The sequence below is a fragment of the Suricata suricatta genome, chromosome 16 (genome assembly GCF_006229205.1).
Source record: "Suricata suricatta isolate VVHF042 chromosome 16, meerkat_22Aug2017_6uvM2_HiC, whole genome shotgun sequence".
NCBI classification, from domain to species: domain Eukaryota; kingdom Metazoa; phylum Chordata; class Mammalia; order Carnivora; family Herpestidae; genus Suricata; species Suricata suricatta.
In genome coordinates, this window is record NC_043715.1 from 43,503,955 (window position 1) to 43,529,329 (window position 25,375).

General features: G+C 42.3%; 1 protein-coding gene across 3 annotated transcripts; it reads right to left on the minus strand.

Annotated features, from left to right (window-relative positions):
- Positions 1-134: 134 nt before the first annotated feature.
- On the minus strand, positions 135-25,118 carry ZNF793 (zinc finger protein 793). Of its 3 annotated transcripts, none has more exons than XM_029926276.1 (7): positions 24,676-25,118; positions 23,356-23,497; positions 15,949-16,051; positions 11,514-11,540; positions 6,496-6,622; positions 5,878-5,973; positions 135-3,928 (listed from the first exon to the last, which is right to left on the minus strand). In XM_029926276.1, the coding sequence occupies exons 4-7, from the start codon at positions 11,526-11,528 to the stop codon at positions 2,976-2,978; spliced, it is 1,191 nt and encodes a 396-aa protein (XP_029782136.1). In that variant the 5' UTR covers positions 11,529-11,540; positions 15,949-16,051; positions 23,356-23,497; positions 24,676-25,118; the 3' UTR covers positions 135-2,975. The 3 variants fall into 3 exon arrangements, with proteins under 3 accessions (XP_029782136.1, XP_029782134.1, XP_029782135.1); XM_029926274.1 differs by having other exon boundaries at positions 11,514-11,559; XM_029926275.1 differs by lacking the exons at positions 23,356-23,497; positions 24,676-25,118 and adding an exon at positions 17,393-17,431 and having other exon boundaries at positions 11,514-11,559.
- Between the last annotated feature and the right edge of the window lie 257 nt (positions 25,119-25,375).

Sequence of the window (25,375 nt, forward strand, 5' to 3'; positions counted from 1 at the left end):
ATACAGTTATCTCATTATGACTTTAAATCTTTTTAAAATATTTATTTATTTCTGAAAAAGAGACAGAGAGACCACACAAATGGGGAAGGGGCAGAGTGAGAGGGAGACACAGAATCCAAAGCAGGCTCCAGGTTCCGAGCTGTCAACACAGAGCCCAGTAAAGGGCTCAAACTTATTAACTGCAAGATCATGACCTGAGCCTTAACCCATCCAGGCCCCCCACCTCACTGAGTTTAATCTGTATTCCCCAACAACCACTGAACTAGACAGTTTTTGATAGGCCCACCAGCCAGTTGGGTTTGCTGTTTTTTACAATCGTCTATTCACATTCCTCTGCCATGTTTTGCCATTAAGTTATCTTTTTCCTGCCATTTGAAGAGCACCTCTTCTCTGATTGGCTTTGCAAATATTTCATCCAAAAACATTGTGTATTGGCTTTGTTGATGGCACCTTTTGCCATACAAAAGATTGCACTTTTATGTAGTCAAATACTTTTTAATAGCTTTCAAGTATCTTGTTGGTAAAGTTAATCTTTCCAACTCCTAGATTGTATGTGGTCTTTCATTTCACTTCTCCTTCAAGAATTTTATTATTTAAATAACTTAAATCTTAAAACCACCTGGATTTTTTTTTCATGTGGTTTGGGCTGTTAGTCAAAGTTTACTTGCTTCCTGAGTAAAAGCCAATTGTACCAGAATTCTTTTTAAATAAACCATTCCTTTCCCTGATGGCGTGAAGCTCCGCCTTTCCCATAGGCCTTCATATCGAGCTTTCTCGTGGACACTGAGGTCTGTTTCAAGATTTTCTATTCTGATCCATTGATGTATTTATCTGTTCCTTTGCCAATACTTTGTTAATTTGTTTAAAGTGATTTCATGTTATATTCCGACATCTGGTATGAAATTCTTCTTCATACTTTTCTTGTCTAGATTGTTAGGCATTTGTTCTTCCATATGGATTTTAATCACTGACATTTAGTGTAATTCCAGAAGAAGTGCAGGTAAGTTATTAGATGTTTACAGAGAAAACTTTTAATTTCTATACTGTCTTCTTAGAAAATTATCTTTTAACACAAACACTAGTCTCTTCATTTATTGACATATTATCAAAAAGTTTCCCCCTTTTTTGTCTATACCAATTATTTAATTTTATTTTTACTGCCGTCTTTGGAAACTCCAACACAATATTTAGTTAAAACAGACAGCAGTAAATGCCCGTATCTCTAATACTATTAAATTCTTAATTTTCAAAAAACACTTTTAGCATAAAATATGCTATAATGTTTTGGTAAAGGAACTCTTAAGTGGTTACTATATATGACAATTCAATTTGTATTTTATTAGATTGGAAATATTTGCAAATTCTATTAAATGCCTTGTCAGCTTTTAAACTGTTAATTTATTGATTTATTTCCTATTACTGCATTGGCTCTGTATTCTTGGAATAATTCTTCCTTGGTCATTATGTCATTCTTTAGGTATACTGCTGAATTCTATTTGGTATTACTTTAATTATAATTTTTGTTTCTAAATTCATGAGTAAGACTGGCCTGGAGTTTTCTTTTTTCCAAACACCTTTATTTGGTTTTGGTGTTAAAACTTATTCTGACTTCATAAAACTGGAGAACATAGTCTATAAGCTGAAATGCTTCAAATAACACTGGTATCACTCTTTAAGTTAGATGAAACTAATTATGAAATCATCTGGGCCTTCGAGCATTGTTCAATCCTAGATCTTTAATCATTTTTCCAAACTCTTCAATGGTACTTGTTCTATTAAGTTTCTACTTCTTATTGCAATTTTCCTAACTTATATTTTGCAAGAAAAGCATTTATTTCCTCTTTTAAAAACAAGTGGATCTAGATTTGTATGAAGCGTCTTTTATTATTCTTTTAATCATATCTTTATCTGATTTTTTTTTACAAATTTTTATTTAAATTCCAGTTAGTTAACGTACCGTGTGATACTAGTTTCAGGTTTAGAATTTAGGGATTCATCACTTACATACAACACCCAGAGCTCATATGATTGTTTCCTTTCTCATTCTGGACCAGGCATTCTTACAGAAGGCAAATCTTGAATGGTGTGGCCATTTGTCTTATTTGGACGACATAGCAGCTCAAGAAGTAGATTTTTTTTCAAGATTGGAATGATGAAACAATTTGGGTTTTAATGCCCAGAATATTCACAGAAAACTTGATAGGAAAGGAAAGTGGATATTGCTGAATTAATTTGCAAAAAGAAAAAAAACCCAAAAAATTCTATCTTTGGTCTCTGTAAGAAACATTTCTGAATTATAAGACTCATCTACACAGTATCTTTCCTACTAATTTGCTGCAAGGCATGTTAAGCCTGACTAATAAAATAGAAGTAGTGCACAATATACCAGGGTCACACTACTTTTTGTCAAAAAATGGCTGTGCTGAGTAATCAGATTTATAGTATGTTGTTCATCCAACATTAGGTTGTGAAATTATTCCTTAGCTTTGCCTTTTCAACATTAACCAGTGTTCTTATTTTTTATATTGTTAAGACACTAGAAGACAATGGTGATATTTAGAGTGGAAAAGTTTGGTGAATGGCCTTCTACATACTATGTGACAAATGTGCTTGACATTCACAAATTCATTTAAATTCACATTTACATTCCCAAAATATAAATAATCCCTATTATGTGGCTCACTGTGGAATATGCTATAATATACCAATTCTTTCACATATATTTTGTATTCTGTTGTCATTCCATTAACATATTTTTAAACTTTCATAAGCCAGAGTGACCATGTTTATTTTTTATAAAGTGTTTTCTATAATCTTTGTATAAAGTTTTCTATCACAATTAGAAAATGACTTCCCTTATGATAAAACATTTTGTCCAAATTCATTAAATCAATGAGATTTCTCCTGAAAATGAATGCCTCCGCATACAATGAAATAGGATACCTTGCTTAAGGCTTTCCCACAACTATCAGGTTTTAATTCCTATAGGCATTCTTTCTGGCATGAATTTTCTGATGTCTACTGAGGTTTGGCTTCTGGTAGAAAGCTTTGCCACATTCACTGCATCCATAGGGTTTTTCTCCTGTATGAGTTCTCCAGTGTTTATTGAGGCATGATTTTTGGCTGAAGGATTTTCCACATTCTCTACAACGATACGGTCTTTCTCCTGTGTGTATTTTTCGATGTACATTGAGGTATGACTTCTCACCAAATGATTTTCCACATTCACCGCACACAAAGGGTCTTTCTCCAGTATGTGTTCTTTGATGTTCTCTGCGGTGTGATTTCTGAGTGAAGGCTTTCCCACAAAAAAAACATTCAAAGGGTCTTACCCCAGTGTGAATTCGCTGGTGTTTAATAAGGGTTGACTTATGTGAAAAGGCTTTCCCACAGTCAGTGCATCCATATGGCTTCTCCCCAGTGTGACTTCTCTGATGCCTAATGAATTCAGACTTGTAGCAGAAGGCTTTCCCACACTCGCTACAGACATGGGGTTTCTCTGTAGGTGGAACCCTTTTGCGCTTGTACACAAGAGAATTGCTTATTGCTGGTTTGCACACAGGTGCTGGGTTGTGGCTGAACACTCTCTCACAGCGACTGCATTCCCAGAGTTCTTCTCCATTAGGTTTTCTATCATGGTTTGTATGCTGTAACAATTTCCCACATCCACAGCACTCATCTTTTTTGGAATAGTTTCTCTTAAAACCAATCAGGTCTAAATTATGGTTCACACGTTTTCCATAGAGGTCCCAATTATTGGGGTCTTGCACTGAAGGAAAAAGATTACTGCTCAGAGATGGTATTTTCCCAAACTTATTGTTTTCCTGGCTTCTTTCCTTGGGCAATGTTTTCTTGCTGATGAATGCCCCTTGTTTCAAAATCATGTCTTGCTGTCTTTTCCTCTGGACAGTAACTTGACAAATGTTTTCTGGAGAAAATACAGCAAACCTTTCTTTATTCTGTTATTATGATCTGGAGTAAAATTACTTGAAAATTGCCCTAAATATTTAAACAATACACAGAATATGAACAGCCACAGCATGAACCATAATTCAACACAGAGAAGGATGCTGTATGAGAAGATTCACAAGTGGCACAAATGAGATGGAACATGCCACAGAGTATACAAAGTAATAATTTTGAAGAAGATGAACTATTATAGACCAGTGGTTGGCAAACATGTTCTTAAAGGGCCAGAGTAAATATTTTAGGCTTTGTAGGCCATATGGTCTCAGTCAAAATTATTCAACTTTCCCACTGTATTTGGGGAACAGTATGTAAATGTTAGGGCAAGGCTGTGTTCCAATAAGATTTTCTTCACAAAATCAGGTGGCCAAACTATAGGGTGTAGTTTGTCAATCTTGTTACTGAGGAAAGGGGTTGAGGTGTCATACAGCACCTTGCTATTCAATGTGTGGCTCTTAAAAGAGGGAAAAGAAAGGCAGCTGATGCCCAGGTTACGGTGTTGCAGCAAGGCTGTTAAGCACAGTTTAATGAAGCAAAATACACTCCAGAGGGCACCAGTGTGTTGGTGTGACAATTAAGAGTGTTGGCTCTGGGGCGCCGGGGTGGCTCAGTTGGTTAAGTGTCCAACTTCGGCTCGGGTCATGATTTAATGGTCCATCGATTCAAGCCCTGCGTCGGGCTCTGTGCTGACAGCTCAGAGCCTGGATCCTGCCTCAGATTCTGCATCTCCTTCTCTCTGCCCCTCCTCCACTCACACTCTGTCTCTCTCTCTCTCTCCAAAGTAAATAAACATTAAAAAATATTTTTAAAAAAGAGTATTGGTTTTGAAATGTGACCACATGAGTTCAAATCTCTGTTAGGTCCCTTACTATGCTACATGTTCTTAGATAAGTTTCATAACTTTTCTTTTGACTGTTTCATTTGTAAATGGAGTAATAAAGGTTGGATACCAACAGGTATTGTAAGGGCTGAATGAGATGATATGTGTAAAAGGCTGAGACCAGACCTGGCATACAGTGAGCATACGCTGAGTGTCGACCAGTAATTCTAATGCTGTTACTGCAACTACTACAACCAAGGTGGATGAGAGGTGGATGGTGATAGTATCAGAGACATCATTTTGGAGAGAAGCATGAAAATACCTTGAATGTTATTTTCATAATGTAATATCTAATTCAATTATGTGATTATAACACCAAGTGTAAGTGGCATAAAGAGATGTGGGAACAGACAGCACTGACTTTTCTTACTAAGTTCGTGACTCTTGTGGAGAAGTAGTTTAGAGGTATCCTTACGAGTAGGTTACCAACAGTTGGGGTACCATGGATATTGTTGTGAGATTTTACAGAGCTGATAGGAAAGGAGCACACATTCTGAATGTTATAAGGAAGTGGTTAAGATGGGCCAAGCTCAGTCATCTCCTTTACCACCCAGCTGTCTTTGGTTACCTGAAATTCAATACTTCCTCTTTTGTGACTTAAGGAAAGTAAAGGACTAAGGGAATAACTTAAAGGATTAGGGAAAGGATGGGAAGTGAGAGTGTGGGTATGGCAGGGAGGTCTGAGGCATTTGACCTGGAAACGGTGGGAAAAGGGAAGAAGGAGCCAGCAGGAGTGAGGGAATGACAGAAGCTTATTTGTGAGAAAGGCTGAATGTGATGGAGAAGGATTCTGGAGAAAGGGAAGTGGAGCAAGAGCACAGGGAGAGGGGAGATTTAAAGAAGGAGAAGGAACACTGGACAAGGGAGGTGGGGTGCCTGGAGGCTGCAGTGACACCAACAAGGCTAAAGCTCTCAGAGAAATGTCTCCAGTGGCTTGCAAAGATCTAAAGCTTTTGAAAGCTGGACTCTGGACAAAAGTCCCAGAAGTGCCAACTTCCTCGAGCACCGCTTGCTGGATCTACCAGACTTACCCCGACAGTGGCAGCCCGAGCATGCCGCCTCACAAATCCACGGTGCTTCTTCCTGCTCCAGCTTGAGGATCACATAGGGTTTAGTGCCTTCATAACCTGTTCCAGGGAAATGATCCAGGCCTTGGGCTGAGCTCCTTGGTCTTCAGGGCCGCTCAGGCAGCATTAAAGGCTGCACAACAGACATTGGACTTGGGAGAAGACTGTACACATACCTTGTCCCGAACCCAAAAGGAATTAGTAACCCAGGACCACTGAAACTCAAGCCAAACTCACTGAGGCAGCACAGTATAAGGGTTAGAGATACAGACTGTGTAGCCAGACTGCTGGGATTCAAATCTAGCCTGGCTCTAATATATACCAGGTGAGTGACATTTGGCAAGTTACATCACCTATGCCTCTGTTTCCAGATCTGTAAAACAGTGGTACAAATAGTACCTATCTCATGGGGCTCTTATGAGGATTAAATAAGTTAATATTTTAAAAATGGCTGAAGTAGTGTCTGGCACATAGAAAGTACTGGGTACTTCAGAGGCTCTAGGGACCTCAGTTACTTTTAGCAACTGAAAAAGGAAAGCTGGTCAATCAAGCATAAGCGAAACGGTGTGGCGGGGTTCTTACCCACTGAAACAAGGTTGCTATAGGTCTCCAGCATCACATCCCGGTACAGCGCCCTCTGAGCAGGGTTCAGCCTGTGCCACTCCTCTTGAGTGAAGCCCACTACCACGTCTTTGAATGACACAGCTCTCTGCCGAGGATGAAATGACATTGAGCCACGTGGGAAAACGTTCCCAGGGATAGATGATATGGAATTTTCATGCTCCTAGGCCAGGATACCTTTTACATTTCTGGCTTTGGGCGATATATAGGGCAGGAAAAATAACAATCCCGCTGGAACCCACTGCCACATACACTGGGAGTCAACATATACTGAGTGAAGACCTGCTGTGTATAACCCAGTGTGGTTGCTGGAAACACAATCATGGATGGTTCCTGACCTCAAGGAGCTGACAGCCCAGCAAACAGCAATAAGTTAGGCCCTCAGGGTGAAAGTATAAGAGCTATGATGCCAAGACAGCCAGGTTATAGCATGTAGGAAAGTACGAATGGCCCATTAAATGTTTCAAGGGCTTTCGTAAGGCTTCAGAGCTAGGGCATATATGGAGCTGAGTCTCCTCTACAGAAAAATGGAGAAACTACAATCCTCACAGAGGGAGCAGCAGGAGCACCGGATGGGGACAGAACAGGGATTTTAAGGGCTACCAGGCACTCAGTAGCAGGAGGAGCATACAGGGGCCTGTGGTGATGAGATAACGGACTTTAAGACAATGAAAATATCAAGGAATAGGTGTGTATAGAAAGCACATTCTAGAAGGCATGTGGTGAGTTTCCTGCATTCCACATCAAGTGGTACAGCAGTAACTCTAAGCAGACTGAAAAGTTAAGGATATATATTGAATTCCTAAAGTAACCAATTTAGGAATCATAGTGCAAAGAGGTATACTGAAATAAAGGAATTTCAAAAAATATTTAATCTACACAAACACACACATAAGAGAAAAGAAATAAAGGAACAAAAGCAGATGGGACAAACAGAAAACTAAATACTATAAGGATAGATACAAATCCAACCATACCAATAATTACACTAAATGATACTAAACTATAATATAAATTAATATATGACTGACCACTCCAAAAGGCAGAGATTGTTAGGCTGGATACAAAAGGTGCCTAAAGAGGTACAGAACTCACAGATAACTTGAAAGTAAACGGATAGAAAGAGAAATGTGACCTGGAAGGAAGTGAAAAGGAAGACCGTAATAATGCAGGTGGAAGACGGTGTCACAAGTGGCGCAGTAAGACACAGTGAGACGGAGGAAAGAAGTGAAGAGCACAGAACCTGCACCTTCACTGGTGGGGGAATCAGTGAAAAGCGGTAAGGGTAACACCCAGGTGTCTCAAAGCCAACTGGGTGATGATGGTGGTAAATCAGAAGTAAAAAAACCAAACAACAAACAGCAGAAGCAAAGAGGATGTGTTATTAGACGCGTCCGGGGACACCTGGGCGGAGACACGTAGCAGGCAGTGGGATGGACGTCGGAGTTTTGTAGCAGAAGCGAGATCGGGAAGGGAGCTAAAGCTCCCTGAGCCATCAGCAGAGAAGTGGAAGCCAAGGTTTGGGATCTCTCTGCAGGGAGACAGGACGAGAAAAGTGCCCAGGCCAGAGCCCCAAGGGACCCTAAAGAATTCAGCTGGAGACCCAGAGAAGGACCCACAGATACTAACCTAAAGAAGTTACCTGTGATATTATGATATATTAAGAAATATGTATTTGGCTTTCCTTCATGGTTCCTGGACAGAGCTTCTTAGACTCTTGTAACTTCCTTAGGAATAGGGGTAAAGGAGTATCTTTTGTTACTCATAACAAGCCCCAGTCAAGGATTCAGGAGTTTGTGCTAATGACACAGAGGATGGGGGCCGGCTGCCAGAGGAACTAGCCATGTGATTAGAGGGTTGGAATTTCAGTCTCCTTTTCGACCTCCTACCTCTAGGTGGGGGTGGGGGTGGGTGGGCGGTCCTGGAGACTGAGCTGATCCCCAATCCATGATGTAAGCAATGAGGCCTACAGAATGGAAATCCCATGAAAAAACCCTGGAGAGTTTCTAGGTTGGTGAACACATCGGGAACTCCAAACTCCACAGACAGAAGTTCATATGCTCGGGACCATTCTGTACCTTGTCATCTGGCTTTTCATTTGCACCCATTATAATAAACCTCTAATAGTGAGTAAAGTGTTTCCCAGAGTTCTGTGAATCATTATAGCAAATTATCAAAACTAAGGAAGGGGTCATGGGAACCCCTAATTTACAGCTAGTTGGTCAGAAGTTCAGGGGAGAACCTGGGATGCAATTAGCATGGGGGGGGCAGTCTTTTGAGATGAGACCCTAACTTGTAGGTCTGTGCTAACTCCGAGCTGAATTAAATTGTAGGAAACCTAGCTGGTGTCCCCAGAGAATTGGAGAACTGTTTGGTGTAAGAAGCAGTAATCCTCTATTGCTGTGAGTAGAAGAAACTACCTATGATATTTCTCCAAGTGACTGTAAAGAGTGAACCTTGCCCAAAGAGAGGTCTGCTCATTGCACTCAGCTCCTGGGAGTTACTCTAAGCCCCTGGAATGTTCTGCTTGATAAGACTGTCTTTGTTTACCTGGGGGCTTTGGGCCCATGAGATAGTCTAACAATGTGATTTCTAGTCAGAGCTTTGGGTCACAGGCACCAGTTCTACCTCAGGAGGTGGCTGTACCTCTCATTGAAAAATGTGGGCTCCTACAGTGGCACCTGAGCAGTGGCCCAAGCAATGGGCTGGAAGGCAGGACCAAAACCAGGGTGAAGCCATGGATGCTGGCACATGAGACCCTAAGACCCCTACAAAGGCCAAGCGCATGGCAGGCAACAACCAGCCTGTCTGAGGCCAGAATGACCCGCCACGGTAGAGGGCGAGCAGCAATCAGACTTTTACCAGAGACGGAGCCCGGCTCGGTTGACAGCTCTGGGCCAAGATTTCCCAAGCATTCCCAACTGGAATGGGAGTGAGATGGGGTGGGATGGGATAGAACAGAACAAAACAGATGTAATCTGGGACCCAAAAGGCCGTGTCATTTTCACCAAACACAGGAGGTAACAGTAAGGTTGTAAAATTAGCATGACTTAGTGACTGAGTGTGAGAGGGGGGAAGGTGGGGAGAAGCCCAGGATAATCTCAGGGTCCTGGTTCGCCTGGTGGGATGGTACCGCATCCTGAGGTGGGAAACTGGGCACAAAGAGGTTCAGAGACTTGTGCAAGGTCATACAGATGGTGAGGACTGAGAGTCAAATTCAGCAGTCTGGTTCCAACGTTCATGCTCTTACCAGTATATGGTGCTGCCTTCACACAGAAGGGGCAAAAGATGCAATCTAATTTAGCAAAGCAATCAAAAAGCATCTTCTGATTTCAGCCTCAGCAACATCACCTGGGATCTTGGCCAGAAAAGTTTTAGTGAGGTGGGAAGAGAGGATGCTGAACTCAAGAAAGGATAAGAAACACGGGGCGCCTAGTTGGCTCAGACAGCTGACTCTTGATTTTGGCTCAGGTCACGATCCCAGGGTCGTGGGACGGAGCCCCATGTTGGGCTCCATGCTCAGTGTGGAGCCTGCTTAGGATTCTCTCTCTCCCTGCCCCTCTCACCCTCTCACTAAAAAATACAAATTAATTTAAAAAAAGAAAGAATAAGAAACAGGATATGGAAACACCAAGAGAAGGAAGTCACTACAGGAGAGGAAGGAAGGCAGCGGAGAAAGGAAAGGACTTTGTGGTTTGGAAGTGGTTGGAGATACTGACAGTGCTGTAGGGACAGGGGACAGATCTGGGAAAGGGGAAAGGACGCGTCTCCAGAGATGCCCCTGCAGAGGGAGGCCTGCAAAGAGGTGGAAATGCAGGAACTCCAGGGCTGAGGGGGTCTTGTCAGGACCCAGGGCCCCTCACTCTCTAGAGATGGTGAGGAAGGTAGGGGAGACTTGCTGGGGAGTAAGATGTTCAGCTGTTTGCTGCCAAACTAGTAAAGACACTTAAGGGAATGCATTTAAATAATGGAGAGCTCATCTGTTCCCCAGTCTAGATCAAGGCTAACACCTTGGATCAAAACCAGGACTTCCATAGACAGGAGGAACATTCCTGCCTGCCCCCTCTGAAAAGAAATATTATTTGTATTTTCAGTTTCTCTAACTGAAATTCAGCACTTTATTCCATTACCTATATGGGCTGCAAAGCACAGAGAAGTTAAAAATTCCTGCAACCCTGGGGCACCTGCTGGCTCAATTGGTCGAGCCTCCAATTCTTGATTTTGGCTCAGGTCATGATCCCACGGCCTGTGGGCTAGAGCCCCGCCTCTGGTTCCATGCTGACAGTGTGGAGCCTCTTTGGGATTCTCTCTCTGCCCCTCCCGACATGTGCACAAGCATGTGCTCTCTCAAAAAATAAATTTTGAAAACTTAAAATTTCCTGCAACCCCAACACTTGGGCTGTGGTCCCAGAGACTAATATGTACAATCTCTAGCATATTTTAACTGGGGAAAAGAAAGGGGATAGAGAAGTATGTGTAAGCGTCTTGCCATTGTTTCTACATGAAGAGAGAAAAAATGGTTTTCCACCTGCATCCTCCTGAAGGACCAAGTATTTCTCTCAACTGCTAGAAGACTGGCTACTGCAGGCCTCGGACCTTTTGCAAGCGCACTTGGTCGAAGGGAGGTACCCCACCCGCGCCTAAGTCCCCCCTCCGCCATGGGGCAGACAACCAATGACGGGTTGATTTCAGAATATAAAGGCCTCTTTGCCTCCATGCAGGACAATGCGGAGGCCCTCCCAGTTTCAAAGCACCTTGTAAGACCAGCGGGTGCTCGGTTTAGCGCCCTCTGCCTAATCCTGCTTCCCTCACTCCTTACAGGCGTTCCAAGAGTCTCCCTACGTGTGCAAACCTCCATCTCCGGGTGTGCTTTCCAAGAACCCGAACTGTGACAAAGCATACATGCTTGAAATGCATATATTTTTTTCTAGAACAGTTTCCCAAGAAGGGGAACCAGGTTACTTAAACGTCACACTTACCTGGCACTCAATCATTTTCTGCTGTTCCTGGAAAAAGATTTGAATCCTGTGAAGACAGAGACCGGTGGGAGGGGTGGGGAGAGGAGGAGAGAGAGAGAACAGAGCTGTGAGGGACCAGGCCCGTCCTGGGGCCTGCAAAGTCCCTATGTAAACCGTGTACAAAAACCTAGGCTGTAAATCACTGTGGTAGAAGAGGAAAAATATGGGGCCATTCAATTCAGAATGTGAAAACAGACCTCCCAGGAAGTAAAAGCTGCTACCAAGTAAGAACCGAAAATTTATTGAAAAACAAATCCCTAAAAATTAAATAACTGGTCCCGCGTGAGATGGAGCGATATTCATGCTCTGAACAGGATCACCTCTGCAGAAAGACGGCAGAGTTTCTCTTAAAGGCAAAATGCTTCGGTTTTACCTCTTTTACCAACTTTTAAAGTTGCATTTGTTCACCTACTAGTGTTTATGAAATCCTATATTTGGGATGTTCTTTCTATAATAATGTTATTATTTTTTAAAAAGTACATACTGAAAAAAGGTTTTTGTAACTTATTACAAAGAAATCAAAGCAAAATAAAATACTGTATATATTAGTAAAACTAATAGTTACTTAAACTGTGGCACAAATGATTACTAAAGGCTAAACCTTGTTATTCATCCAGAATATTAAGTGTTGTCGTTAAAAAATAATTTTCAACAAATGAGAACAAACAACTGTTACTTTTTTAAAAACTTATTTATTTATTTTAAGAGAGAGAAGGAGTGCAAGTGGCGAAAGGGCAGAGAGAGGGAGAGACAGAATCCCAAGCAGGCTTTGCAATGTCAGTGCAGAGCCCAATGAGGGGCTTGAACTCACAAACTGTGAGATCACAACCTGAGCCGAGATCAAGAGTCAGGTGCTTAAGCAACTGAGCCAGCCAGGTGCCCCAACAACTGTCACTTTAAATTGAGATGTTTAATTAATGAGATAACTACATGGATTAAATTATAAAAGAAAAAGTGTTAATATTTCACGATGTACTTGATGCTTAATGTTAAAATCATCAATGGGATAACTCCTGATTTTAAAAATTATATCTTTTGTGGCTGCTCTCACTGAAGTAACTTGGGGTGTTTTCATCCTAACTAAAAAAATCTGACCTCTTCCACAAAGTTCACCAAAAAGGAAGCAGAGCTCCTTGGAAAATGGGTGAGTCCGCGTCTGAAGCACAAGACACAAAATGCACCCCTGTAATCTCGAGTGCCAGAAAGCAAAGACACTTCCTCAGTGATGAGTCCTGGCACAGCGGCAGCGGAGTCTGCCTCAAAGGTTCTGTCCTGTGAGGGGGGTGCTGCGGGCAAACTGGCCGTGTCCACTAAAAGCTTCCAATTAGTTTAGTGATTAGCAGAAGACACTAGTTCAAAGGGAAACTTTTCTTTCGAAAGGATACATTCTCCTGGCGTTGTTTTACACGAGTCTTTTCTCACTAATCTACTGACAAACCGTCTTTCGAAAAAGGAAACTAATTTTACAGTGCTGGTTTTCTGTCATAATCTGGGTGGTGGGTACCCGAGGGGACACATGGAAAAATTCTTAACGTACAGTGCTAAATGAGTTAACGATTTACTTTTCTCTTAGTGGACAATAAATATCCACTCTCTCTTAATTGGATCAAAATGCTTTGAAGTATTGTACAGGTCAGACAGCACAGTTAGTGTGAAACAGGAATTTAGCTATCAGATCAGTAATAGAAGGACCAAGCAGTGAGCCTATTGTGCTTTTTGAAATACTTTTTGCTTTAGTGAGGTATAATTTACATATAATAAATGAATCCATTTTAATTGTATAGTTCAGTGAGTTTTGACAAATATATTCACCCATATAACACCACATTATCAGGATATGGAAGATTTCCAGGAACATCCTGTTCACAGATAGAATACTGAATTTGTCTTAATGATCCTAAGATTAACTAGTTAGATTCTTGTCTCTTCTCTAGAGTAAAGAGAGGATTTCCTTGAATGTTAAATAAAATATATATCTACGAAAAGCTTCCAATTAGTTTAGTGATTAGCAGAAGACACTAGTCTTTGCTTACATAATACATTAATCAAGTTATACCAGTAAATCAAAAAAGTAGTTTAAAAAAAAGTAAGATCTACTATTTGAATTTCATTTATATGAAGGTCAGAAACCGGCAACCCTAACCTACGTGCCAGCTGTGACTAGGCACTGCTTGGGAGGGGTGGGGGACCTTTGGGGTGCTGGGAATGTTCCCTACTATGATCTGGGCTAGGGGTACACGAGTGTGCACAGACGGAATGGTTCATTAAGGTACATGCTGTTCTCCATGCACATTACATCTCAGTTAAAAAAAAAAACCACAGTCCCATTATTTTAAAAATATATGTGTAGAAAAACTTTTGGTATGAAATACAATAAAATGTTATGAGTGTTTCGATTTGGGGGGCAGGATGTTCCTTATTTTAATCTGTAACTGAAATACACACACTCAGATACATTCTTCATTATGTACACATCACTGTTCCACCGCCTTTTTCACCATGAGGGAAGCCACAGGAGGGCTTTGGATGTGGGAGCAGGTCGTCTGAGAGAACTGAACTGTGCAGTAGGGACCGAGCTGGGTCCCTAAGGCCCAGCAAGCTGGGGCAGTTAATCCAGCTTTAGAGAACTACTCGATCCTCTAAAAGAGTACACTCTCTCCTTCACCCTTCTGGATTGAGCGACTAGCTTTGGCCTGGTCTCCAAGGCTGCAAGGTTCCAGCTGCGTGGTGGTGTGGCAAATATGTTAGCGAATGGGTATCTGGAGGCCCGTGTTCTATGGCCTGAGAAAGTCACTCCCTTTACCTTTAAATGAGATGGCAGCACCAATGGATACAAAAACCTTTGGCAACAGCTTGGTGAAAACAGGGTGTTTCTATAGTATCTAAATACTCCCCCCCCAAGGTATTTATTAATTACAAAATGAGGGGGTGCCTGGGTGGCTCAGTTGGTTAAGTATCTGACTCTTGATTTTGGCTCAGGTCATTGATGTTCCATGCTTTTAGCCTGCTTGGATTCTCCCTTTCCCTGTCCCGTCTCTCTGCCTCTCCCTGGCTCATGCTCTCTCTCTCTCAAAACAAAAATAAAATGAACTTAAAAAAAATACCGACTTTGCTTTGGAGAAACCTGGCAGACATCACCTTAACCTTAACCTTGTGATGTTAACAAGTGATGAGACATAGTACCATGTGCCCCCTGATCTGATGCACTGTGATGGGCACAACACCCCTTCTGTGATATTCTGCCCAAAATGCATACTTGAATCTAATCATGAAGAAACAGATGAAATCATATTGAGACACTAATACAAAATAGCTGACCAATACTCTTCAAAAATGTTGACCCTTCATGAAAGACAGAGACTGAGGAACAGATCCCAGTTAAAGGAGACTGAAGGGATGTGTCAACTAAAGACAGCATGCGATCCTGAACTGGATTCCGGAATGAAAGAAGAAATGTTGCCATGAAATGACACGATTGGTTCCCATCTGAATATGGACTGTGGATTAGGTAATTGTATTAAATCATTATTAAACAATTAATTAAACAATCAGTGTTAATTGCCTGATTTTGACAATTGCTGGTTCTATAAGAAGGATGTTCTCATTCTTAAGGAAATGCACACTGGAGTCCTCTGGGGTAAAGGAGGAGCCTATCTGTAACTTACTCTTAAAAACTTGAGAAAAAAGCATAAAAACCATATATATTTATAATATATTGAGAGAGAGAGAGAGAGAGGATGAGATTATAAACATTAATCTAGGTGAACTTAGATGAAGAATACATAAAAGCTGACAGTAATACTCCTACAAATTTTCCAAATAAAGTTTAATTTAAAAAAAATCTATAGCTATAGGAGGACTGCTGCCACCAGAACTCTGAGAATGCAGGGACTTTTCTGTCCCCTGTCAGGATGGAGTGAATGCCCCAAATTCCCAGAGGCCAGGTGAGGTGGCAAACATGACAAGGGAGCAACACGGAGTTTGGAAAGTGCCAGCAAGAGTGAGGGAGTGGCCCGGCCACATCCCATCCTACAAGACGGCAGAACGTACTGTGTTGGACCAAGGTCTCCCTCCCTTGAGAGAACATGCCTAGCGCACTTGGCCTTCCCTGCTTGCCCCTTCACGTCTGCCTCTCTGAATCTTGGAGCCAACCTTTTCCCTACCATGAGCCATGGAGGGTCTCTGGAAGGAGTGACACCAAGTTGAGTCTTGCTCAGCTTCTGGCTCAGGGCTGATGCTATTTCCTGCTACTGAGGAGTCTTTGCTCTGGCAAGAGGTCTCGGACCCTAGGTTCCTCCTTCAGAGATTCTTCTCCCAAGTTCCCCTCTCTGGATCCAGAAGGTCTTCTGCCTGGCCTGCCAGTCCCTCACAGCTCCATCTCTCACCAGAAACTCACCCTCAGCTGTGGCCCCAGGCAGGGCCTTCTGCGGACTCGGTCCCGTGGAGCCCTGCTGTCAGCGAGGTGGTGGGACCCACAGGTGTACGGGGACTCGGGTTACCTGAAGATAAACAGACCTCAAGGTAAGAGTCATTCAACAGTCCCTCCCCCATACTCTCTTAGGCGCAGGAGGAAGAAGCCTCCAGAGGACTATGCAGGAGACACAGCTGAGTGACGGCTCTGCTTTGGGTGTAGGGCAGAAGGAACTTCTGAAAAGACTGTGAATCTTGGAATTATTCATGACCTGAAGTTGGGACGCTTAACCAACTGAGCCACCCAGGTGCCCCTAAAAATAATTTTTAAAAGCTCATCTGTAGAGGCTTTCTGGAAGTTACCTCATTTAATACAAAATTCAGGTACGGTTAAAAGGGAGTGAATTATGATTAACACTTTTGTCCCTTATCACTTAGGAAATTCCAGGGGTTTCAGAAGACCTCTGCCAGAATGGACTGAAAGACCAAATATATATTTCTTCTTATAAATCATAGTATCACACAGACTAAAATAAGAAGGCAGGACACAGTAATTGGGTGCACATGGTGAAATTAAGAAGACTTTTTTTCTAACTTCTTTCAACAATAAAGTAAAATTATTTAGTAACTTTGGTTTTCATTAAAAAGCAGATTATTTTGGGGGCCACCTGGGTGGCTCAGTCAGTTAAGCATCCAACTTTGGCTCAGGTCATGATCTTGTGGTTTACCGGTTCAAGCCCAGAGTTGGGCTCTGTGCTGACAGCTCAGAGCCTGGAGCCTGCTTTGGATTATTCTGTGTCTCCTCTCTCTGCCCCTCCCCACTTGCATGCTCTCTCTTTTAAAAATAAATAAATGTTAAAAAAAAAAAAGGCAGATCATTTTTCTGCTAGAGGGAACCATCTGCACATCTCCTAGTACAGCAAAGTCATGGTGCCACCTGCTCTAAGGAAGGCAATGTGAAAAATAAGGTTCCCTTCCTCCCTCAGTCCCAAGTTCTCCCCCAAACTAAGCAATTTTGGGGAGAATTTGGTGGAAGGCAAAGTCAATCACTGTCTTTCTTAGTAAAGAGTCGATCTTGGTAAGGTGGTACCAACATGCAGTCGGTCTCCCAACAGAAGCAAGGGCTACCATTTCTTCCTTACCTGCATGAATCAGTCTCACACATCCACATCGCCAGTCCCTAATATTTGAACTCAAAAGCCATGTTTTACTATATATTTATCATCATTTGGATGCTCTCAGGCATAAATTTAAAATAGATCATAGATCTCGCCTTCCCATCCACAAGAGTGAACTCAGTATCTTTTCCCTCAACTGGCTCTTTTTCTTAGGTCACATCTTTATACTCCTAACGTTTGATAACATGTTTTAAAACTTTGGTAGACTGCCTCTCATTACCTATTTTTCAGAAAAATCCTTGGGGCACCTACCTGGGTGGCTCAGTCAGTTGAAGGTCCAATTCTTGATTTCGACTCAGGTCATGATTTCAGGGTCCTCTGATCAAGTGCTGCATCAGGCTCCACTCAGCATGGAGCCTGCCTGGGATTCTTTCTCTCTCTCCCTCTGCCTTTCCCTCCAGTTCCCCCCCCCCCCCCCCCCCCCCCCCGTCAAAATAAATTAAATGAAAACAAAAAACAAAAAACAAAGAAAGACATATCCTGGCTAAGGGTGCCTGGCTGGCTCAGTTAGTAGAGCTTGTGACTCTTAATCTCAAGGTTCTGGGTTCAAACCTCACATTGGGCATGGAGCCTACTTAAAAAAAAAATCCTGGCTATCTCAAATGTTTCATGTTCAGTATACAATGTAGAATTATTCTACTATACTTAAAAAAAATCCCTTCTTAGATTTTACTTAATATTGCACTAAATTTTCCTATTCATATAAGAAAATGTATACAATTATGAAAAATATTGAGCCTTTCAATCCAAGATCAAGACTTCTCCGTCTAGTTAAGACTTCCTTTACATTTCAAAACATTTTTATGCTTTGCTTCATGTAGGTACTCCAGTTCTCTTTTTGTATTTATTGCTAGGCAGCCAATTGTGTTTTGGGTTGCTATTCTAAATGGCATGTTTTTATCCCCTTAATTACTAACTGAAATTGAAAAGTCTTCAATCTATTTTCCTATATTCATTTTAAAATGGCCACTTTACTGAACTTTCTTAATATCTGTAACAGTTGTGGAGTGAATTGTCTGGAGTTTGTGTGTGCTGGAGAGCAGGTGTGTAATTATTTCATCCACAAGTACGTAACGGTTTTTCTTCTCTTTTCTAAATGTGTTATACCTCTTCCCTCACTATACTCTAAAAGGTAAAATTACAGTAGGACAGGCTGCTCACTTGGATGGGAGTGCTTTGTATTTTGCCAGTAAGTCAGATGCTGACTTTCAATTTGAGATAAAGAAGGTTTTATCATGTTTAAAATGCATCAAAACAGTCTTATTTTATGATTTTTTAAAATCAAGGGGTGCCTGGGTGGCTCAATTGGTTAAGTATCCAACTTCAGCTCAGGTCATGATCTCATGGTTTGTGGGTTCAAGCCTTGCATCGAGCTCTGTGCTGACAGCTCAGAGCCTAGAGCTTGCTTTGGATTCTGGGTCTCCCTCTCTATGCTCCTTCCCACTCGCGCTAAGGCTCTCTGTCTCTCAAAAATAAATAAAAAACATTAAACACATATACACATAGGTCACAAAGTCGGTCTATGATTTTCTTTTGCAATGCCACCTTTTCCAGTTTTTGTAATGACTCCAACAATGATGGCTTTATAAAAAGAGGTGGTAGTGTTTCCCTCCTTTATAAATTCTCTTGGAGAGTTTATTTGAAGAGTTAGATGCTACTTGGAAGTCTTTTCAAGGCTCTATAAGAAATTGCCAACTGGACCATTAAAGTCCGATAGCTGAGTTGTTCCATTTTTTGTTTATTTTTTGAGAAATAGTGGATGATAAGGGTGCGTGGGAGGCTCGGTCAGTTAAGCGTCCAACCGTTGGTATCAGCTCAGGGCAGGATCTCACGGTTCATGGGTTTGAGCTCTGCATCAGGCTCTGTGCTCACGGCTCAGAGCCTGCTTGGGATTCGGTCTCCCTCTCTCTCTGCCCTTCCCCTGCTTGCGCTCTCTCTCAAAAATGAATAAACATTAAAAAAAAAGAAATAGGGGATGGCAGGAGGTGGTGTGCAGGAATCTTTCTGAGTATTTGAACTTTCATAGCTACTGATCTTTTAGTTTTCCTTCTCTTTGTATGGAAGTTCTGTACAGCCATATATTCTTAGAAAATCATGTTCTACATCCTAGCTTTGATATATATTAATATAAAGTGTTACAAAAATATTTTCAAAAAAATTTTTAATGTTTATTTTTGAGACAGAGCGTGAGCAGGGGAGGGGAAGAGAGAGACACATACACAGAATCTGAAGCAGGCTTCAGGCTCTGAGCTGTCAGCACAGAGCCTGAGGTGGGGCTCAAACCCACAAACTGCAAGATCATGACCTGAGCCAAAGTTGGACCCCTAACCGACTGAGCCACCTAGGCGCCCCACAAAAATACTTTTTAATAAGATGGTTATTTTTTGCATTCTTATTTGCTTATCCATTCATTTCCTCCTGATTTGCTAATGGTTTATGTATATTAATTTTTTTAAATTAGATTTATCAGTTTCCCCTTCTTACTTTAACTCATTAATTTTCCCTTTTATAGTTATTGATTCCTTCGACTTCTCACATATATTTTCTAACTCTCTCAATTAAATGTTTAATTAAGACAGAAAATAAAGAGGCGCCTGGGTGGCTCAGTCAGTTGGGCGTCCGACTTCAACTCAGGTCATGATCTCACAGTTCATGGGTTCAACCCCTTCACTGGGCTCTGCACTTACAGCTCAGAGCCAAGAGCCTCCCTCTGATTCTATTTTGTCCCTCTCTCTCTGCTCCTCCCCCACTTGTGTTCTTTCTCTCTCAAAAATAAATAAACATTAAAAAAAAAAGAAAAGAAAACTATCCACTGTTTGGTATAAATCAATTAAAGACACTATCCCCTGTTATCTTAACTGACCTTTTCAATCTTGATTTTTAAAAAATACAGTAAGATTTACTGTTACAGAAAAATGAAACCATGACTTAGATTTTATAACACATATGGACCATTCCATCAGGTTTTGACAATTCTACCATATTTCTCACTATTCATTTCCTTCTCCAGCTCCCAACCCCTCATTGTTAGAGCACAACAAGAAATCTACCTGGCCCAGAGTGGGGCCGTGGCAGTTTCCTGTCCGTGTGGCTCATTTTGTCACATGATCTGACAACTCTTTCTCTATAACTAGTCATTCTCCCAAGATGTTTTCTTTGTGATGAAGAAGGTCTGAGCTCTGGCTCATGGTCTAACTCAACAGTTTAACCAGCTCTGCAAGTTTCCGATCTACAACTCCTATTTTATCATATGTAACTAGGCTACACTATCATAGTTTTACTGATAAATACATCGGGGAATAAGGAACGCTTCAACTAATATACATAGAAGAAACAGTACAATTAGAAAAATATCATGTGACAACCATAATAGTAGTAGTTGATTCAGGCAAAAATCATTAATGGAGGGGCACCTAAGTGGCTCAGTCACATAAGTATCGGACTCTCGATTTCTGCTCACGCCATGATCTCACGGTTGTGGGACTGAGCCCCATGTTGGGCTCTGAGCTGGCTCTGGAGACTGCTTACAATTCTCTCTCCTTCTCCCTCTGCCCCTCCCCTACTCTCCCCCTCTCTGTAAAAAAAAACAGTATTAATAAATACTAACACTAGTGAATAAAAATTTGAGATTATTTAACATGGTCTCAAAATATTTCCCTCTAAGATACTAAGTGGAGGACCATTGTGGTCATACCTTAACCAAGTGATCTAAGGTAACTTTACCAGCAATGTGACACACTGACACCATGCCTCTCATGACACATGGCGCATTGAGGACACAATATCACTTCTGTGGTACTCCTGTCAAAGATATACATGATTCAGGGTACCTGGGCGGCTCCGTTGGTTAAGTGGCCATCTTCAGCCAAGGTCATGATCATGTGGTTTGTGAGTTCCAGCCCCATATTGGGCTCCGTGCTGACAGCTCGGAGCCTGGAGCCTGCTTCTCCCGTGTTTCCCCTCTCTCTGCCCCTTCCCCACTCATGCTCTCTCTCTCTTTCAAAAATAAACATTAAGAAAAAATTTTAAATATATATGATTTTTTAAAGTTCATTTATTTTGAGAAAGAGAGAGCAAGTTCATGTGTGAGAGAGCAGGAGTGGGGCAGAGAGAGAGAGAGAGAGAGAGAGAATCCCAAACACTGTCAGTTTAGAGCTCGATGCAGGGTTCGAACCCACAAACCATGAGATCATGACCGGAGCCAAAGTCAAGAGTCAGACACTTAACTGACTAAGCCACCCAGGCACACCTCTTTTTTTTAAAGCAGGCTCCATGCCAACGTGGGGCTTGAACTCACCACCCTGAGTAGGACCTGAACTGAAACCAAGAGTCGGATGCTTAACCTCCTGAGCTACCCAAGTGCCCCAAATGTTCTATTTAGAGACCAAAACAGACAAAACTAATCAGTGATGTTAAAAGCTGGGAGAATGGTTTCCCCCTTGGCAAGGTGTTACAGGGAAGGGGGGGCATGGAGGCTTTCAGGGTGCTACAATGTTTTCTTTCTTTTTTAAAAATTTTTTATGTTTTATTTCCTTTTTGAGAGAGAGACAAAGAGAGAGAGACAGTGAGAGCAGGGGAGGGACAGAGAGAGAGGGAGAAACAGAATCCGAAGACAGGCTCCAGGCTCTGAGCTGTCAGCACAGAGCCCGATGCGGGGCTTGAACCCACAAACTATGAAATCATGACCTGAGTCGAAGTCGGATGCTCAACCGACTGAGCCACCCAGGCGTCCCTACAGTGTTCTTTTCTTTCTTTCTTTCTTTTTTTTTTTTTTAATTTTTAAATGTCTTTTTATTTTATTTTGAGAGACAGAAGCAGAGAGCAAGCCAGGGAGGGGCAGAGAGAGAGGGAGACACGGAATCTGAAGCAGGCTCCAGGCTTTGAGCTGTCAGCACAGAGCCCCGAACCCACAGACTGTGAGATCATGACCTGAGCCAAAAGTCAGATGCTTAACTGACTGAGCCACCCAGGCGCCCCTACAATGTTATTTTCTGATCTGAGTACATTCCTCAGAGTGTTCCCTTTGTGGTAATTCACTGAGCTGTATATTTATGTATATTTTTATATGTATCTTATATCTCAGTAAAACATTTAAAAACAGATGCGGCGACTGAATGGCATCTGATTGAGCATCTGATTCCTGACTTTGGCTCAGGTCATGATCCCTGGGATCCCTGGGGATCCAGCCCCAGGTCAGGCTCTGGGCTGAGGGTTGAACCTGTTTAAGATTCTCTCTCTCCCCACACCTTTCTCTCTTCCCCTTTGGCCCTCTCCCCTGCTCGAATGCACAAGCTCTCTTTCCTTCTGTCTCTTTCAAATAAGACTAAATTAAAATTAAAAAATTATTTGCTCCTCAACCTGACACTAAACACACTGTATGTGTCAAAAGAAAATAGCACAAGAAAAAGAAAACACCCTAACTCCTTATCTAAGCTCATGATTTCTGCATCAAAACAACTACCTGTCTTTGATTCTGTGCAACTGAAAACAGACGATCTGCTCAAAAAACGAAAGCTTGCTGGGCCTGGCTTCTGACTGACACCTACCTGCTCACCCTTCAGCTTCCTTTGTTTCCGAAGATGTTACCGTTATCGTGCTTCGTCTGAGGACTACATGAGGATCGGATATAATAAAGAACAAAATACTGTTTTGGCATTTCACCCTTTCATAAGCTAATGGTGAAGTCTTATTTCCTGTTTACTTGTCATCTTGTCTTGGCTCATCTTAATTACCATTAGTTTGACTTCAATTTCTGTGAAGAGCTGTTTCTAAAAGTAGCATTAAGTTTTGATTTTGCGGTTTTGTCTGTACTGAATTATTCTGCCAGGATATTAAAAGGAACAGATTCAAGCAGCTCAAAGGTGTCATGCCTAAGAAAATACAGAACAAGCCAAAAAGATTCTTAGAACACAGTAACTTCCAGATCCAGTTTCTTTTCCTTACATAATTTATTTATTTTTCTTTTTTCCCCAACGTTATTGAGGTGTGGGGCATGTAATACTGTAGAAGGTTAAAGTGTACAATGCCATGCCTTGAGGTATGTATATATTGCAAAATGATCGCCACAACAGTGTTAACACTTCCATAACCTCCCTTAATCTTACCTTTTAAAAAAATATGTATGTGGCGAGAACATTTTTAAGTTAAGCCTAGATAAAAGTGTTTTGCAAACACGCTTTGGCCAAATCTTTTACAATATCAGTTTAGATACTTACTCAGTAAATTCTTTGTTTTTTAACCACAGGCAAAGTCACATCCATCCTAGCTGCCACGGAGTCAGAATAGATTTCCAGAAACCAGCCTCACTCTTGGGATGCTGTCACAGGTGGATACATTATTACTGTTGCCAGAAAGGACCTTAAAGGAAACATTTAAAAAAATATGCACTAATTCCTTGGTAAAAGCAATAGAAGCCACATCTTTAATAACACGTTACTTTAGATAAGCTTAACACTTGGTCCTTTGAAAGCACTTTCATTAATGCTGGGCCAATAAAAAGGGGAAAGTTTCAAGAGTTTCGATGGAGGCTTCTGGGAGAGACTGAACAGAGCTGACTGCTCAGCAGCTGGAGAGGGCCACAGGGTGAAGTGTGCTCCCATTAAGCAGGGCTGCAGCCTCAAATCCTTGACTCTCCCATCCCCAACCTCTAGATTTCAGAATCCTTCCTAACCCCCATTGAACTTCCTAATCATACACATATATGGTGCCCCAATCTACAACAAAGGATCTTGTAGTCACTGATATTCCCGGATGTCCAAATATGCCCATCAAAGACCGCTAGCCAGTGACTACAAAGCTCACTCATCTATTCTGATTGCCCAACAGAGAATTACGCAGATCACCAGTCACCAGCCCACACTGACCTCCAATGACATCCCAATGACTGAATATCAATCGCTGACCCCCACAAACCCACCTCCCCCCACAATTACTTACAATCCCAATCGCTGACCCCTATTGATCCGTATGTTCTCCATTCCCTGACTTACAAAAGTCCCATCACTAATACCCTCAGATTCCTCCCATCCATGATCTAAGAACTGATGGCCGAAAGCATTTCTCTAAACATTGGTCCTCGTTAGCGCTTCTCATCACTTAACCTCAAAGTTTCCCCAATCATCACTTCCAGGTACCGAAACAGAATTCAGAACCTCCAGTCACTGACCCTCTCAGGTTTCCGATCATTGCGCTCTAATGTTGTTCAACTCAACGCTTTTGAAGCACCCCACTTGGCCCCAGATCCCTAAAGACCACCATAAACTGACCCCCACTCACTGCGCCAATCAAGAAATCGAGAGCCCTCATTAACTGATTCCCACACTTCTAATCCATCCTACCAGACACTGCCACAGACTCCCACAAACCTCCTCCCGCCCCCACAGAGCCCCCACGAGGTTCACAAGTCCAATCACTTAACCCCTTCAGTACCCTCGTCACTGACACTTGCGGGCGCCATGACTGACCCAGAAGGGCCACCGTAGTCGTCCGGTTACTCTCCAAAGAAGTCTTTAATTCTGACGGTTTCTCATACTGACCTTTCCCATTTTTCCTGGATCCGCGCCCATAACCCGAAATCCATCTCGGTACCCCGGCGCCTCACCGCAGTATAATCTCTTCCCATTCCGAGTGGCCAGTGCGCAGACTCAGTCACGCTGTGGGCCTCCACCTGGCAAGCTTCCAACGAACAGGATTCTGGGTTTCTGAACTTTAACGGGAGGCCTGATGGCCGCGCCCTCTTGACGCCTTGTCGGGAGCAGCCATGTTTCAACCCGTGCCGTACAGCGGCGATTAGGCCCTTTGTTAGACCTGAGGGTCAAGCTGTTTCCGGGCTGGGAGAGACAAGTGCTTCTGGAGCTCTAAGTACACACGTCCCTGCAGCTTTCAGCGTCTCAGAAGCCAAAACCGGCTGCGAGCAATATGGAGGCGCCCTAACCTCCAAGCTAAGCTTTGTCTCCAGCAGAGCTGGCGCTGAGATAAGATGGCCTCGAACACTTATACTGTTTCTTACGTGCAGTGGGCGGGGCCGCCTCATAGGAGGAGCTCCCTCAAACAAGGTGAAACTTTTCTTGGATCAGCTCTAAAAGAGCATCGAAGAAGAGAAGCTCTTCCCTTGGGGACACTGAGGACACCAGAGGGAGGGCCGAGAACTCCGGTGAGGGCGCAGCCATGGGAGAGGGCGAGTAAGAAGTTATTGGCTCTTGAAAGAATATGTTGAAAGCAGGGACCTTTTTTGTT

Coding starts and splice junctions, on each gene's coding strand:
- ZNF793 (XM_029926276.1), bottom strand. Junction 5,974..6,495: donor TAGCAACCTTGTTTCAGTGG/GTAAGAACCCCG, acceptor TCCCTGGAACAG/GTTATGAAGGCACTAAACCC. Junction 3,929..5,877: donor CTCGGGCTGCCACTGTCGGG/GTAAGTCTGGTA, acceptor TATTTTCTCCAG/AAAACATTTGTCAAGTTACT.